Source organism: Pseudonaja textilis, chromosome 3 (assembly GCF_049901715.1).
Source record: "Pseudonaja textilis isolate UNSWEBS1 chromosome 3, rPseTex1.2, whole genome shotgun sequence".
Taxonomy (NCBI): domain Eukaryota; kingdom Metazoa; phylum Chordata; class Lepidosauria; order Squamata; family Elapidae; genus Pseudonaja; species Pseudonaja textilis.
Window position 1 is genome coordinate 178002978 of NC_141992.1, and position 15649 is coordinate 178018626.

General features: G+C 38.4%; 1 protein-coding gene across 26 annotated transcripts in view; it reads left to right on the plus strand.

Annotated features, from left to right (window-relative positions):
• RIMS2 (regulating synaptic membrane exocytosis 2) overlaps window positions 1-15649 on the plus strand; it is a 279536-nt gene that overhangs the window by 58403 nt on the left and 205484 nt on the right. For all 26 annotated transcript variants that reach the window (XM_087931589.1, XM_087931590.1, XM_087931593.1 and 23 more), the window contains one exon: window positions 7601-7860. In XM_087931589.1, coding sequence (XP_087787715.1) covers window positions 7601-7860 — 260 coding nt within the window. The remainder of the gene's footprint in view (window positions 1-7600; window positions 7861-15649) is intronic.

The following is a 15649-nucleotide window of genomic DNA, read 5'->3' on the forward strand; positions in this document are numbered from 1 at the left end:
TTAAGAGATTTGATTTCTATTTATTCCATGTGGTGATGTCCATATATAGGAAAGCCATTTTGATTGCTTGAAGACAATATAAACTATGAAGAAATAATTGGAATGGCATTTATTTATAAGTCAGTCTCCTGCTTCATTTGGTTTTTAAGCCATGCAATCCAGCTACATTTTTTCCCCTTTCATTTTCCCAACATTGGCATTCCTGACTGCAATCACAAACAGTACATCTTACTTGCACGTTCTATTGATTTCAAATTGGATTTGATCATAACACTCATCAGCCTCCTCTTTTGCACCAGTGATTAGAGCAAGTAACCAGACTTATTTGATAAAGGGCTTTATAAGTGATATTCAGCACCTTTAATTGCCACAAAACACCCCAGCAATAAAGGCAGAGTATAGTGCAAAGCTATAACATGTGCATACGCATGGAGTCCCATAATTGCTTGCGCCCCTGTGTTCCAGATCAGGTGCAGCTTCTGGATACTCTATTCAATGTCACTCACCTCCCAGTTAGATTACTGCAATGTATTCTTTGTGAAACCAGGCTATTTGCAAGACCACCTCCTCCACAGCCATTTTTTTCTACATGTCTTATTAAATCTATCAGGAAGCACACCCTATCAATCAAACAATGCCATCATACAGGACTCAACAAGTGGGCCTTTTGAACTGTTGTTGCTTCCTATGGAACACTATTTTCTCCCAAGATTAGATTGGTCCCAATCCTGCTAGACTTTCAGAAGACCCTTAAGATAGGGTGGTGTTCCTAAGCATGGAGATAAGAGTGGGAGTCTGTGATGTGCTATTTTTTTTAAAAGCATGAAGTTTAAAACCCAGTATAACAGTGTTTTAATTCCAACATAATTATCACAAGAGTTGTCTCTATGCATACTTTGTTCTGGCTACCGAAGGCTTGTGCTGAATTCATTTGAATGTATCAGTGGTTATAATTACTTCCTCATAATGCCATCCAGCCATTTTGGAAAGTGATTATTATATTTTAATCCAGCAAGGGAATTGACCACACTCAATTCCCTTGCTGGATTAAATATAATAAATTTGTTCTTATGATGAACCCCATGGTTAGTGCAGTTATACATTAGCAGAAATAATTTCCTAATCAATATACCTGGACTCCTTTTGACAAGTAGAAGTGGATTAATCCCACCAACTGACACCAAAGAATGTAGACACATTTTGGACAGTTTCATGTAACCACTTGTATATTCAATTATTATCCATCTTGGTTTGTTTCACCTAAAAATAAAGAACAATCAAGAATATGCACCTGGATAAGGATGGGTAGGATGTTAGCAAGAGCACAAGGGTTTCCTAGTAAGGTCTCAGAACATTCCAGAGAAAAGCCCAAGAGACTGTATAGCCCTGAACTGGATGGGGGAGGAATGAAGAGGTTCACGGTAGCCATACTTATCAATGTGATAAATGTGACCATCGAGATTTTATCAATAGCTTTTTGGGTAACTATATGCTAAGAAATAATAGGTTCATTTATCTAATGTAGCACGAATGAAACCAATAACTTTACGTGTTGCCTCATTTACCTTACAGTTGGTGTATAACAATGGTTTTTTGAGATTAACAAGGCATTCACTGATTACAAAGCAAGGCGTAAATGTAGCAAAAGAGAAAAAAGTAGTTTATAGCTTCATCATCCTGTGAATCATATATGATTCATACAAAGACTGATTCTGTTTCTAGTACTCCTCATAGATCCAGATGCTGATTCTGAAGCTATTTTATCTAAATCCCTACAATTTATTCCCAAGGAATGGGACTAGACAGAATTCCATACCTCAGGCCATATTAGCAGAATCACATTATCAAATTTGGAAGGAATCATGAAGGCAGTCCCAAGTTTGTTTTTAATGTGCAACCTGCAAAGTATATGAAATTATAGAACCCTTCCTTGCTGGATAGCTAATAGTCTCTGTTTAAATACTTCTGAAAATAAGAAAGTACTGTCTCCTGAGTTTTGTCTTCTAACCAACTGATCATATAATTAATCTTTCAGAATGTACTATATACTCCACCTTCCCTTGAGCTCTCAGGGCAGAGACACAGATGTTACATTACATCATGTCTCCTTACACAAAATTTTATATAACTTTCACCCCCCCCCCCTTGGAGATTGGGAGAATTTTCTCTACTTTTATATAGTCTACATCTGTGTGGTGTTTTCAGTTATAATGATATCTAGTAGGAAGTAGTATCATTATTTATTACATTTAATTCAGTTTTATGGTTCAGGATCTAGTTCTAGCCTGGATTTGTGGAACAACACAAGATAAGTTGACTCTTGTTTTTGGCAGGACTCTTAATTCTCTTTGTTCTAGGATAAAAATATCTTCTCTCGTCCACTTTTACTATTCTGTGCATTCTTTGGTAGATACACAATCGATGTCCTTGCAATATGGTGCTTAGAAAGAAGTAGAAAGTTATTGATCATTGAAATAACTACAGGGAATGATATAACTGTATAAAATTAAAAGCACTGAATCTATATTTTGGTAGTTAAAATTAGTGGCATGGGTCCCTGGTTATATTTTGTAATAAACACTATTTCTGATATATATCTTTCAAAAAATAACAGTTGATAAGGAGAATAAGGAGCAGCTCGGGTCAAGTGGCATTCTTCAGTCAACAATATTTTATTGGCAAGGAACAGATTTATAATCTCAAATAGGTGCAATTCTGTGGAGTACTACTTTATTAAAATACTTTATTATTTATCTATTTTATTCATTTATTTGATTGAAAAGTTACATTCAGCAACCTTTCAAGGTTATCAACGAGGGAGACAAACAATTTTGAATTGCACTTAAAAGCACACTGACACGGCAATTCATGTGCAAAGCTTTATACACATGGTATATTCATAGCTGCCTGACTTCCCCCTTCCCCAGTGTTCCCACACCATCAGCATCCTCTAGATCAGGGGTGTCAAACTGGCAGCCCATGGACCGGATGCGTCATGCACAGGCCACGCCCACCTCAGTTCTGCAAATGGGAAAAACATCACAAAACATCACATGACAGCAACATGATGCAGCGAGTTTGACACCCGTGTTCTAGATGCTCTTCAAGGGTAGTTCCTCATAGAGCACATAGCAGTAATCCAGTCAGGAGCTGAGTGACCTTGAGTAGAACCTTCAGTTAAAAAAAGGACTCACCTGGCTCATAAGAATAAATTGTGCAGTTTTGGCCATACCTGCCCCTTGAACCAAAGCTAGAAAGGGAAGGTTAGAAACAAGAGAAAAATTATTCAACTTGGTCAGACCCTATGATGGGAGCAAAAAATCACCTTCTTTAGAGCCAGTGGAACTAGGCGAAATGAGCTGCAAGCAAATTAAATAAAAATAACGAATAAATTACCACCTCTCCCAGAGAAAAGACCACAGTTTTCAGGACCTAGTTGCATGACATTTCTTCAAAAGCCTTTGCTAGCTAGGGGGGCCATGAATCCAATGTATAGATAGCTGAGTTTAGACTGTACATTTGGGGTAATTTTAACAGAACAACCATTCTTTGAAAGATTCGGTACTGTTTCTATCTGTGGATTGCTTAAGCTCCAGAGTTTCAGAAACAGGTTTTAAATATTTTCCAGACTGATATCAATGTTTTTTATGCATTCTTTTCTATTATTTGTATACCCAGATTCCATTTATAGAACAGGAGGACTCTGATGAGAGAAAATAAGATGCAATTAAGGTATCAGTCTAGGAATTGGGAGACCATGAGTTTGAGTTCTGCCTTGAGCAAGTTAGTTGGGCGACCTTGGGCCAGGCACTTGGTCTCAGCCCTATAAAGATGGCAATGGCAAAGCACTACTAAAAAACATCAAGAAAACAGCAAGGATTTGTCTAGGCATGAATTGGACATAATTGAATATGAAAAAAATGATTCTGATAACATCAGTAAGGCTCTTTATAACATTCAGTGACAAAGATAAGCAAAAATGTAGGAATTCAAAAAGAAGTGAATACATTTTACAAAAATATACAGTGTTCCTTTATATCTAGTTGAAAAATAGGGTAATGGATTAAAAATAACTGAGCTCAGAAGACTATTTTTATAATTTTGTTATTTATGAATCATTATGCAAATTTATACGGTTAGTTATAGAAGTGGACATTTTGGCATTTTTCTTCTTCTCTAAATATTTATACTATCAATTAGCACTGTCCTTATATATTATACACATGATATACGTGTATATACTATAAAAACAAACAAGACTTTTAATATAAAATAATGAAATTAAGCTAAAATTAAAATAATAATTAATACCATCTCCAGGTAAAAGCTTCCTTTTCTTTATATCCAATCAGAATCTGCTTTCTTGTAACTTAAGGCTTTATTTGTGTCCAATACTCTGCAGTCTTCTTCTAGATGACAACTTTTCACATATAGAAGAGGGCTATTGTATTGTTTCCTTCAGTTGTCTTATCCCCAAGTTAAATCTACTTCAAATGATGCATTAATTTAGTAAAGTCCTTTTACAATAAAGTTGCTTTGAAGAATAGTTATATATGTAGTTCTCAACTTTCAATCCTAATTAGGACTGGAAATCTGGTTGTAAGTCATTACAATTGTTGGTCAAATCACTCACGTGACTAAAAGTTAACTTTATGGCTTTTTACATGGCAGTTGTTAAGCAAACCCATTCATTTGAATGACCTTTTTTTTGCTGGAAATTTGCAAAAAATGCCAGAAACCAGCCAAAAAAAAAAACCCAACAACCCCATACTAAAATCACAGTCATGTGGTGACAGAATGCCACAATGGTTTGCAAAGCTGAACTGCCCAATGTTCAGTCATGTGACTGTGTGGTGTGTGTGGTGTGACCATTTACAACGGCTACTAGGAGTGCTCTACAGGTCATAAAGTACCTACTCTGTGGCTGTCATAACTTTGAAAGGTCAAGAATAACTGTTCGTAAGTCCCAGACGCTTGTAGCCAGTTGTGACTTAATCAATAAATAACATTTTTCAAGTATATTTTCCTTAAGAGAATTTAAAAAAGCAGTGGGATTTTAAATTGAGCTTTAAGTTACTGTTTCTACCCTATAAAAAGCAAATTTCACACATTTTATTTTTGGCAAGGAATTAAAGTGTCTGGTATTAAAAAGAGATCTACAGTTAAATATATTACTAGATTATACCAGTTTATACAATGTTTAGTTCTAAGTAACCATGCAGAGGATAGATTTTTTTAAAAATCATGTTAGATTATTTCAGAGCACAGCAATACCACTATTAAACACAAGATGGTGTCTCATCCTTTGCTATGAATAGTTAAGTTTCTCACAGGAATAAAAAAAGACCTGTGTCAATGAAGATTGAGAGACAGTTTGTTGTTGTGTTCAGGCTCAGACTTGAAACCAGGAGGTGGTGAGTTCAGTCCTGCCATAGGCACAAAGCCAGCTGTGATTTTGGACCAGTCACTTTCTCTCAGCCCAAGGAAAGAGGCAATTGTAAACAACATCTTAAAAACCTTGCCAAGAAAACTGCAGGGACTTGTCTAAGAATCAGACATGATTGAATGGAGAGAAAAAAAGATTGCTATTGTTCAAAATAATCCATCTTCCACTTTTCAAAATCAATACACTTACAGTATTTTTTTCTAAGCGGTATACATGTAATAGAACAATGCTGAAAGATTCCAAAACATTGTAATTTGAGAAAATTGTGAATAATTTATCCAACATATAATTATTGCTATTGTGTAATTATTATTCTTAGCAATGTTAATTATCATTATTAATGTAATTAATTCATCCCATTTCCAACAAATTTGTCAGGCGGATGATAGTAATTTATTGTATATATTTAAGAACTGCAGTGATTTTAAAAGTGGGATGCTGTATCAATATTTTTAAGCCATATTTATTTATATTGTTTTTTTTTAAAGGAACAAGCTATTTTTATTAACTTATACAGAAATACATTTAGTTAAAACTGTAAATGAATAAAAGGCAACAATGCAAATAGATTGCTCTCATTTCACTTCTTCAATCAATCTCTCTTTTCTACCTTCTGACAAATGAAAGTGTCAGCAAAATAGGATAAGAATTTGTTGGATCTCTGATTCTTCGTAGAATTTCAGCTGTTATTAGGGTGCTTTCATGGCCAGCTCAGACTCTGGGAGGAAATTGACAGTGAGCAGCCAGTTCTACAGTTGCCAGATGAACTACTACCTGAAGAGCTGCAAGCAGAGTAGGCTGCACTGCACCATTACATGCGATGTGCGATAGTGCTGAATTATGATACAACCAGTCCTCAAAGTTCCAGCTGTCACAGCAACCCCCTGGTCATGTAATTGCGATCTGGGCTTTTGGCACCCAGCTTATGATTATAAGGTTGCAGCATCCTACAATCATGTGGTCACCATTCGGGATGTTCTGGTTTCCAGTTAGCAAAGGGCAATGGTATATAGGAATGTCCTTGAGGGGAAAGGGGAATAAATATTTCTAGAGAATAAGAAAAGGAGGAGTCCCCAATGACTTAATGATCAAATAAAGAAACTTAGGAAGGATCTGCCCTTCCTAAGTTTGGCTAGGCTGTTAAAAAATGACAGGGGGAGATTTGTACTTTCAGACTTGGAAGGTTCTGTTTACTAAGCCTTACAATAAATTAGAATAGCTCATCTGGTCACGTTTCTGTCTGGTTTATTTGGGGAGGCTGACACAAAATCAGTGGGGAAACCAGCAGGAGATCACAAAATGGTGACTATGTGATGTCCTCCCTTGATGATGATGTGAAATGAACCACTGGAAAGTGCTGAAACCAGCATCTGTAAGTGATGGGATCACATGATGTCACACTTTATGACCATGCCATTTAGCAAAGGAAATTCAAGTCCCAATTCTCATTGTTAAACAAGGATTACCAATATATACTTTCCAATCCAACAGAATTTTGAAAAGAAGTTCTATAAGGAGGCTTGGAATTTTCTCTGCCTGCCTGTCTACAAAATAATGTTTTGGGAACTGTAGACGAGCAAGCCTGATGCTTGGAAGTGGCAGAAGAACGACCAAATTCAAAAATAAGCTGGATCACAGCTGTGATCTATGAAGGGGAAAAAGAAATCAGGAATCCCTCCTTCCCAATATATCTTGATATGAAAGACTGCTATACAATGGCTTGGAATGTTGTTGACTGTTCCATTCTAAGCTCCTTTACATCTTAATTTACCTCCTGTTGAATTGACACAGAGTGGTATCCTGTGTTTTTCTGTGCATTGTCAAAATTACTGATTTTAGAAATAATAAATACTTATAAGATGTATAGATTGTAATTTTAAGACAATTCGTGATCAAAGATTAAGTTCTATAAGTTATGTTGTTTATGCTATTGTATTAAGAAAAGAACTTATATGGACCTTGAACTTTGTTAAATATGATTAAACAAGTAGTTAAACTTAAAAACATGGATAAAATTGTATTAATTTAAAATATTGTCATTTAATGCTATTTTTAATGTTCTATAATAATTTATTACATCTCATTTTAGTGTGAATTTGTCAAAGATTACTTTAAAAAAACTGACAACCATGTTTTCCTGCCCATTATATTTAGGTAATGTGGGTGTGTAATTCATGTCGAAAACAACAAGAAATCCTCACAAAATCTGGAGCATGGTTTTATAGTGGAACTAACACCCCACAGAAGTCTGATCAAGTGGGTTTTAGAGGACTGCAGAATGAAAAAGCACCTCAGGACAAAAAAACAAAGCTGCAAGGACAGTCAGCCCTGGAACGAAGTAGATCTCAAGGGATTACAAGACAAGGGTCCATAAACGGATCAGGAGGACAGGTGGCGGGTGACACAGCAGACAGGTAAGGAACTGGCTTGGTTTATTTTGAAAAAAAGTTGCTATCTTGTTAATATGTTCGATTAGCAAGAATTTAAGGATGTATTTAGCCACTTTTAGAAGTTGGCAGGTTTGTTTTATATATCAGCATGATCTTGTAAAGGAGGGGTTGGCCAGCTTTTTCCATGTAGGAGTGAGGACCTGCCTGAGAGTTGATGATGGACCACACGCACCTTTTCAGAAAATAAATATACAATACTAATAAAACATAATAAATTGTGAATATTTATTTTATTTAAGTAATATTAAATCTTAAGGACACAGCAATTAAGGCTTGATGCTGTTTGTTGTTCAAGAGCAAGATGGGAGTAAACCAGGGACAAGTCTTGGCCACTACCACTCCTTCCCCGCCTCTTTCTGCCGCCTTATGGCTGCAGGCCCATTCCTGCTGCCATCTCTCCCTCCATTTTCCAGGCTGGTCTAATGCCTTGGTCTTACCTGAATGCCACACTCACTGCAACAGAGGGATATAGGGCACCAAAGATTGTGAGGGGAAAACCAGGTAGGTTGACTGCAACCGTAGTAAATGTAGTCTATTGTTATTACTGGAAAGTTATATGTTTTGGAGTTTATTTGGCAAGTTTTGACCGGCCAGTATAGGTAAGCCCATTCCTCAGAAGTGATAGCCTAACCACCTTAGTTCATAATCTGGTAACTTTATATTGCTACAGTATAAGTGCCTTTGATAGGCTTCACAAACTGCAGCTGGTGTAAAATGTAGTGATGATATTGCTGTATGGAAATGTTACAGGTGAAATTTAGTTCCCTCAATAGCTCTTCACATCTTCATATTTAAACCTTCATATTTTCATATCTTCATATTTAAACCTTCCATCCAGTATAAAGGTCTATTGAGGGGGTTTTCCTCCCACAGTCAGAAATGATACATTGCACGAATACTTGATAGTGCAGTTATGCAGATAATACGTATCTATTAGCAGTTATAAAAAATGTAAACGTGTTAAAAAAAAAACCCAATCCCATTGTATGCACCGAGATCTGAGTTTGTGTGAAACTTTTTGATGTATGTGAGTTCAGCAATTTATCACTAGATGGTGCTGTTAAAATTCAATTTTTTTTTTTCAAAACAGCCACTTTGAAGTCTACCATGAAGTGTCCTGGGAAATTGAAATGGCCTGATATTACTTTACTCTTGTTTTAAGTCCTATTTGGTCTACTCTGAGATTTGTCCTAACAAATACAAGATTAGAAGTGCCTTTACATGCTCTTCCTACAATTTAATATATGCCATTGTCTGCCAGCAATGACCCTCTGGATTCTATATAGGACAAATGAATTGTTCCAAAAATTAGTGGACACATTTGACATTAAGGTGGAGTGTAATAAACTGGTCTCTTACTCTAGGGCTTTGAACAACTAGTGGATTCATGTAGGCAACGTATGAAATTGCTTGGATATCTTTGACAAATTTTTATAAAGCCACTTATCTGATACTACTGAGACAAAGAACTGGAACCATTGCAAAATAATGTTTTCAAAGCTCAAACTTATCAAATATATTCCATGACTTTTAAATATGTGTATCTACCAATATCTGTATGTCTGTTAAGGGGGGTCAAGAAAATTAATAACAGTACAGTACCCCGACTCCTTATGCAACCTATTTAAATTTCAGAGTTATTTTGCATCAAGAAAATATAGGTAGTTCTTCTGAAAATTTTTTTTTGTGACTGGCCTTTATAGAACAGTCACTTTCTTTCTGCTCTTTAGCCTGCTCTCAACATTAAACAAGTAACCCGATACAAAAATATTGCTTACTTTTGTTTTAGTATAATAGTGGAAACTAGGTTTCTTAAAAAATGAGAAGAAACAGACCCAAGCATGTCATTTGAATGCAGACAATTTATAGGTGCTGCACATGCTGCCACACTTCTGCTTTGAAGCATAGCCCCCACAGATACTTTTCACCTTGTGTTTTCATCTGTAAGAAGCACGAGGAAATGGTTATTGCCGAGTATTTAAATGTTAGATCACGTCTGCATTTTTCATCTGGGGTTTGAATTCTTCACTATAATTATCTTGTTTTATTCTACAAGTGCACAAGACTGCTAGGTCTATGGTTCTGAGCAGTAAAAACAATTATAGAGGATTCCCCCCATTATGGCCCTGGGTACCATGGGTGATGGATATAGTTTTATAGTTCTAGTTATAGTTTTTGATGGTTTTTGTATATTGGTGTGGGGGTGTGAAGTTTGGTGATTTCTTCCACTGTGCGATACATTGCCAGCAACCCTGGGGAGCCAAGGGTTACCAAGGGAGGATGTGAAAAGCAACAGAGGCAGCGGCTGAGAAATAGCAAAATCCTGTTTAGATCTGGCTGGACAGCGGTGGACTGGTGGACGGGTAGCAAGTTGCAGATTCGCAGCTTCAAAAGTGTGAAAGGGCATGGCTGTCTGTCAGCAGAGCCTCGTGGGGCTAGGATCAGCTACTTTCAGGGCAGCTGACTGGTGGCATTTGACAGGCTTCTGAAGGCACAGTGATGCGGAGGGGAGGAAATCAGGTTAACAGTAGCCTTATTTTTCATTCTCCACCTCCTGGCTTGCGCCGAGAACAGGAAGGTAGTTGGCTGGGCCAGGCAATTATGGCGGGGTGTCCATGGCTACAGCTTCCTGGGAGTAAGACTCCTTGCTTGAAAGAGGATGAACGCCAAGACAGACAGCAGCAGTGGGGCCTGGAATAGGTGGTGGCCTTGTGGAAGAACGGACTTGGGTCTTGTGGCTGCTGTTTGGCTGCCCAAATGGCCAACACTCGTCTTGGCAGCGTCTTCTCTTTCTCTGGGACTCAGAATTTAGATGGATTGGCATGATTTCAATTATGGTGGCCTGTAGGGGAAGACTTGCATTTGCAGCATATGTTTTTTTAAAAAAATTCTTATTTGTTATTTTGGAGAGGGGGCTGAATGAAGCTGGACTTGTCTCCTGCTTTTGGGTAAGAAATGGAGAAGATCAGGTTTAGTTAACAACAGTCCCTTCATAGAAAGAGGGTGAGATCTGAAGAAAAGAGTGAGATCTGAATAAAAGAGAGGCTTTTAAAATCAGTTTATCCCAAGTGATTGAGGGACCTGGAATGTGGATTCTGCACTTGTGGATCTTGCATGGTCCCTTGGTTATCTGAGGAACTGCAGGAGGTGAAAAACACAAGAAATCCCTAAAGCCCTGCTGGTGAAAGATAAGGAGTGAAACTGATCTGTCACAGATAAGAGCCTTTATTAAAACTTATGATGATTAGAGTAGCAAGGTGAGTTTACTAATCTACTTTTTTTGTGTTGCAGTTAGATGGCCAATGGCCCTATTAGGAATAATCAGGTCCCTTTTGGGTAAAGAGTGATTGGAGGAGCCTTTGCAGAATAGCTATGAGGAATATTCTCCTCATCTGTTGGATAATGTCATTCAATTTGTCTTGGAATTAGTTGTTGGCTGAGCATATACTGTACTTTGGAAGTGACTGAGCCACGTCTGAGCTTGGTTATCTGGGAGGAATTTGAGCTGGTTACTCAAGTCTCTTGCTCTTCTTCAATGTCTACATCAGAGGTGGCATTCAGCAGGTTCTGACCAGTTCTGGAGAACTGGTAGTAGAAACTTTGAGTAGTTCGGAGAATCGGCAAAGATCACCTCTGACGGACCCTGTCCCATCTACTTTCTGCCTCCCAAGTCCCAGCCGATCACCTGGGTCTTCTTTCGTTGCCCTGCACAGGAGAACGGACCTGGAAAGCAGGCTAGTGGGAGGGGGGAGGGAATGGAGATTTTACAATATCCTTCACCTTCCATACCCACTAAGCCGCACCCACCAAGCCACACCCACAGAACTGGTAGTAAAAATTTTTGAATCCCACCACTGGTCTACATGAGACTCTGAAAATGCTTATCTGGTAGTGTGAAGCATGGTATTATCAATATGCTGATGATTTCAAGTTCTACATTTCACATTGGCCAGCCAAGTAATATTGTTGGCTTAATGTCAAAGACTTGAAGGGAATGGAGAAACCAGTTGTTTGATTCTCCCGGGTCTATTGATATGTCATTCTTGTTTGGATAGCTCTCTCCCAGACATAGTTGGTGTACATTCTTGGGGTCTTCCTTGACTTATGGTTTCTGCTCGCAGAACAAATAGCAGTCCTGGCTAAGGGTGCTTGTTTGTACAGATCCATCTTGTGCATCAGTTGCACCCATTCCTGGTCCGAGAAACCTTGTTCATGGTCATTTCCTGGTTGATTACTGTAATCTGCTCTACATAGGGCTGCCCTTGAAAACCATGCAGAAATTACAACAGATCTAGAATGTGGCATCACAGTTCTTTATGGTCAGTCCAGATTTCGAATGGTCTCTGCCCCCCTTCCAGCAGGTGGCAGCAGGTTTGCAGTGCCCATCTCACCATAAAAGATTCTTTTTCCCATGTAGCCCATTACCTCTCTGTGTCCGTGAGCTTGTGGGAGGTGTAGGCGCAGGGCTGCAGGCTTCCTTGGTTATTTCTTTGGAGTAAAACTGCTCCCACTGCCACACCACTGGTGTCCGCTTGAATGATGAAGGGTTATTCGGGGTCAGGATGCTTCAGCACTGGTTCTTTTGCAAACTGTTCTTTCAATGTTTCAAATGTCTTTTGGCAGGTTAGGTCCCACTGTAGGGGTTGTCCTCTCTGGGATTTTGTTCCTGGACTGTGTTTAGGAGGTCCATCGTGGGTTTGGCAATCCTTGCAAAGGAAGGGATGAATTGCCGGTAAAAGTTTGCGAACCCCAAGAACCCCTCAAAACCACTTCTTGGTTCACCCATATTACACCATTGCTGTGCAAGCTGTAGGGCCTTCCAGTTTATTTCCAGATCAGTTCAAAGTGCTATAAAGCCTATAAGCCATGTGAGAACTGGATCAGGTTATTTATGGAACTGATGGTATCTGCCCATTCTATTAGGTCAAATATAGAGGACACATTCCAGGTTCCTTCCTTAAATGTTGTTGTCTAGTGGGACTTAGGGTGCATATCTTCTCCACTGCTGCCCCTGCCCTGTGGAAAACCCTTCCTCCCAAGATCCAGTAGGATCTTCCTCACCTTTTAACAGATCTTGAAGATTTGTCTCTTCCCATAAGTACTGGGGCAGGATGGGTTTGATGCCCAGCATGATGATATGTGGATACGTGAGAGAATGTTGCCTTGGGGCACCATGAGTTTTTATTTTATTTTACTTTATTTATCTGTATTCGGGGTTTATTATTTTTAATGTTTTGCGAGCTATCCATGCTTATGGTTACAATGGAGCCAGTTTGGCCAATGGTTAAGGTTCCAGGCTAGAAACTCTGAGATCACGAGTTCTAGTCCTACCTTAGGCATGAAAGGTGGCTGGCTGATTTTAGGCCAGTAGTCACTCTGTCCTAGCCCAACCCACCTCATAGGGTGGTTGTTGTGGGGAAAATAAAGAGTAGAAAGAAGAATTATGTATCCTTGCTGCCCTGAATCATTTATAGCCTGGAGGTGGTTGGTGCAGTGACAGAGAAGGAACCCACCCCCGCTCTGTTCAAGCCTGTGGATTTTACTCTGTATTTAATTCTTGTAATTTTAATTGTTATATTCATAATTGTTTTTATATTTCTATTTTACTACATTGTAAGCTACCCAGAGTTTTTTTGGATAGCAATACGTGGCATGCAATAAATAAAAAATAAATAAATTACAACAATGGTGAAATATAAATTGAAACGTAAAAATATGGCCAACGATGTAAGTCTTTTAAAATAATAAATTCAGTGAAAACCACAAACCCCGTGAAAACCATCAGAAAAGCGGCCATTAGGAGGCAGCCTAGGCAGGCGAGATCCACCACCTCCTAACTTAAGATCTGGGAAAAGAGCCAGGTCTTCAGAGTTCTTCTGAACATAGCCAAGGTGAGGCCATACATGTCTTGGTGGGAATGGTGCTCCAGAGGGAAAGAGACATGTGCCCTTCTTTCATGTCGTTACGTGAAACTTTTAGTGGATGGGATTTGGAGCATTGGCAGCTCTGCCTGATCATACAAGCTGGACAGAAGCCAGAGAAGACAGATGATCTTTTAGATAAACAGGCACCTATGAAGGGCATTATAGGTAATAAACAGCACCTCTAGGAGCCTACTGGTAAAAAGTGCAGCTCACACAGGAAATCTGTTACATGAGCTTGAGATGAGCTATGCACCTAATTGTCTGCTTTACCACATTCAGGACCAGTTGCAGCTTGTTGCAGCCCCATGTAGACTGCATTGCAGGAGTCTATTGTTTTATTGTTGCTTTATTACTCATATTATGGGCTATTTTCGAAATATTTTAGTTTGAAAAGCAATGTATACATGAATAAAATCAATAAAATAAATTGATTGTATTTTGCAAATCCTGTACTAAGTATCTGATTTATCTTCTGAAGTGCAATCTGACTATCTCTGCGGTTTTCTGTGCATCCTAAAAATACAACAGCTGAGTCTCAAACTGTGCTTAAAAACATTACTTAAATATTCAGTTTTAGTTTAACAGTAGAGAGACGTTAGATGTATATCAGTAGCTTTAGCAGTGATTAGTAACTTTTGTGGTGACAGGGAAACATTCAAAACAATTTATTGGTGATGCATTTTATTTGTGTGTTCACTATGGGGAACATAGGTATAAAAGACAGGCGGTAGATTCAAATCTATAAAGAATTGTCCTTTCTACATCCTTGAAGGTCTGTTTTGATGCATAATAAATGATAATATTGTAGTTTTCATTATTTTGGGTGTATAATTCCTCACTTTCCCATTTTCAAGCAACTGCTGTGGTGGGATCATAGCTAAACAGATATTTTGCAGAGTATATGAGAAAATTTTGGGTAACTTTAATAAAATAATTATATATTTTATTAAAATGTACATGGACCATAAAGAAAACCATGTATGTATGTATGTATGTATGTATGTATGTATGTATGTATGTATGTATGGTATTCAGCTTTGTTCGGGTATTTTCCCACGTCATTATAATTGTGCTTTTAAAGTTGTAGCAACGTTTCAGCAGAATCTCATCAGCCATCATCAGGCTTCTGTATTGTGTTCGTCTGTGAGTCAGACTTTCACAGCCGTTTCTGTTTTAAATTTGGTGCTAGCCTACTGCTGTGCCAGAATGGTTTTTTCTTCATCCTGATTGGTTGAGAGTCTTGGATTGTGTTTATTGGTCTTGGAGTTTGCTGTGTTCTGCTTGATTGGTGTTTCTAATATCTTCTGTCTGTTTTGTGGCTTTTTTTGTCTTGGTTAGCTGGCAACATTGTGTTTCCTGTATTGGAGGCTTTTAGTGCGGCTTGGCTCCGAGTAAACGGACGGCTATCATTTATTAGGAAGCTAGGTTTCATCTGGGTGCCTGGTTGGGGTGTGTTTGAGCTGGAGGTATGGGGAGGGCTGTTTGTGCCCAGGTGTTTGCCTGGCTTGTGGTGTGGAGATTTTTTTTGTTTGAGAGTACAGGCTTCCAGATAATTGACAGTCTGGTGGAGTCATCTCTTCTATTCATGCTTTCAGGTCTTTTTACAATCTCTATGGCTTCTCTGATAATTCTGTAGCTGGGGTTTTCTATAGTGGCTAGGATTTTGGTGTCATTGAAGTCGATACTATGACCTGTGGCTTTCATGTGTTGGACAAGTGAGGAAGTGTGTTCCAGCTTTTTTACTGCATTTTTGTGTTCATCTAGGTGGGTACTTATTCTTCTATTGGTCTGTCCGATGTATGTGGCAGGGCATGAGGCGCAGGGGACTT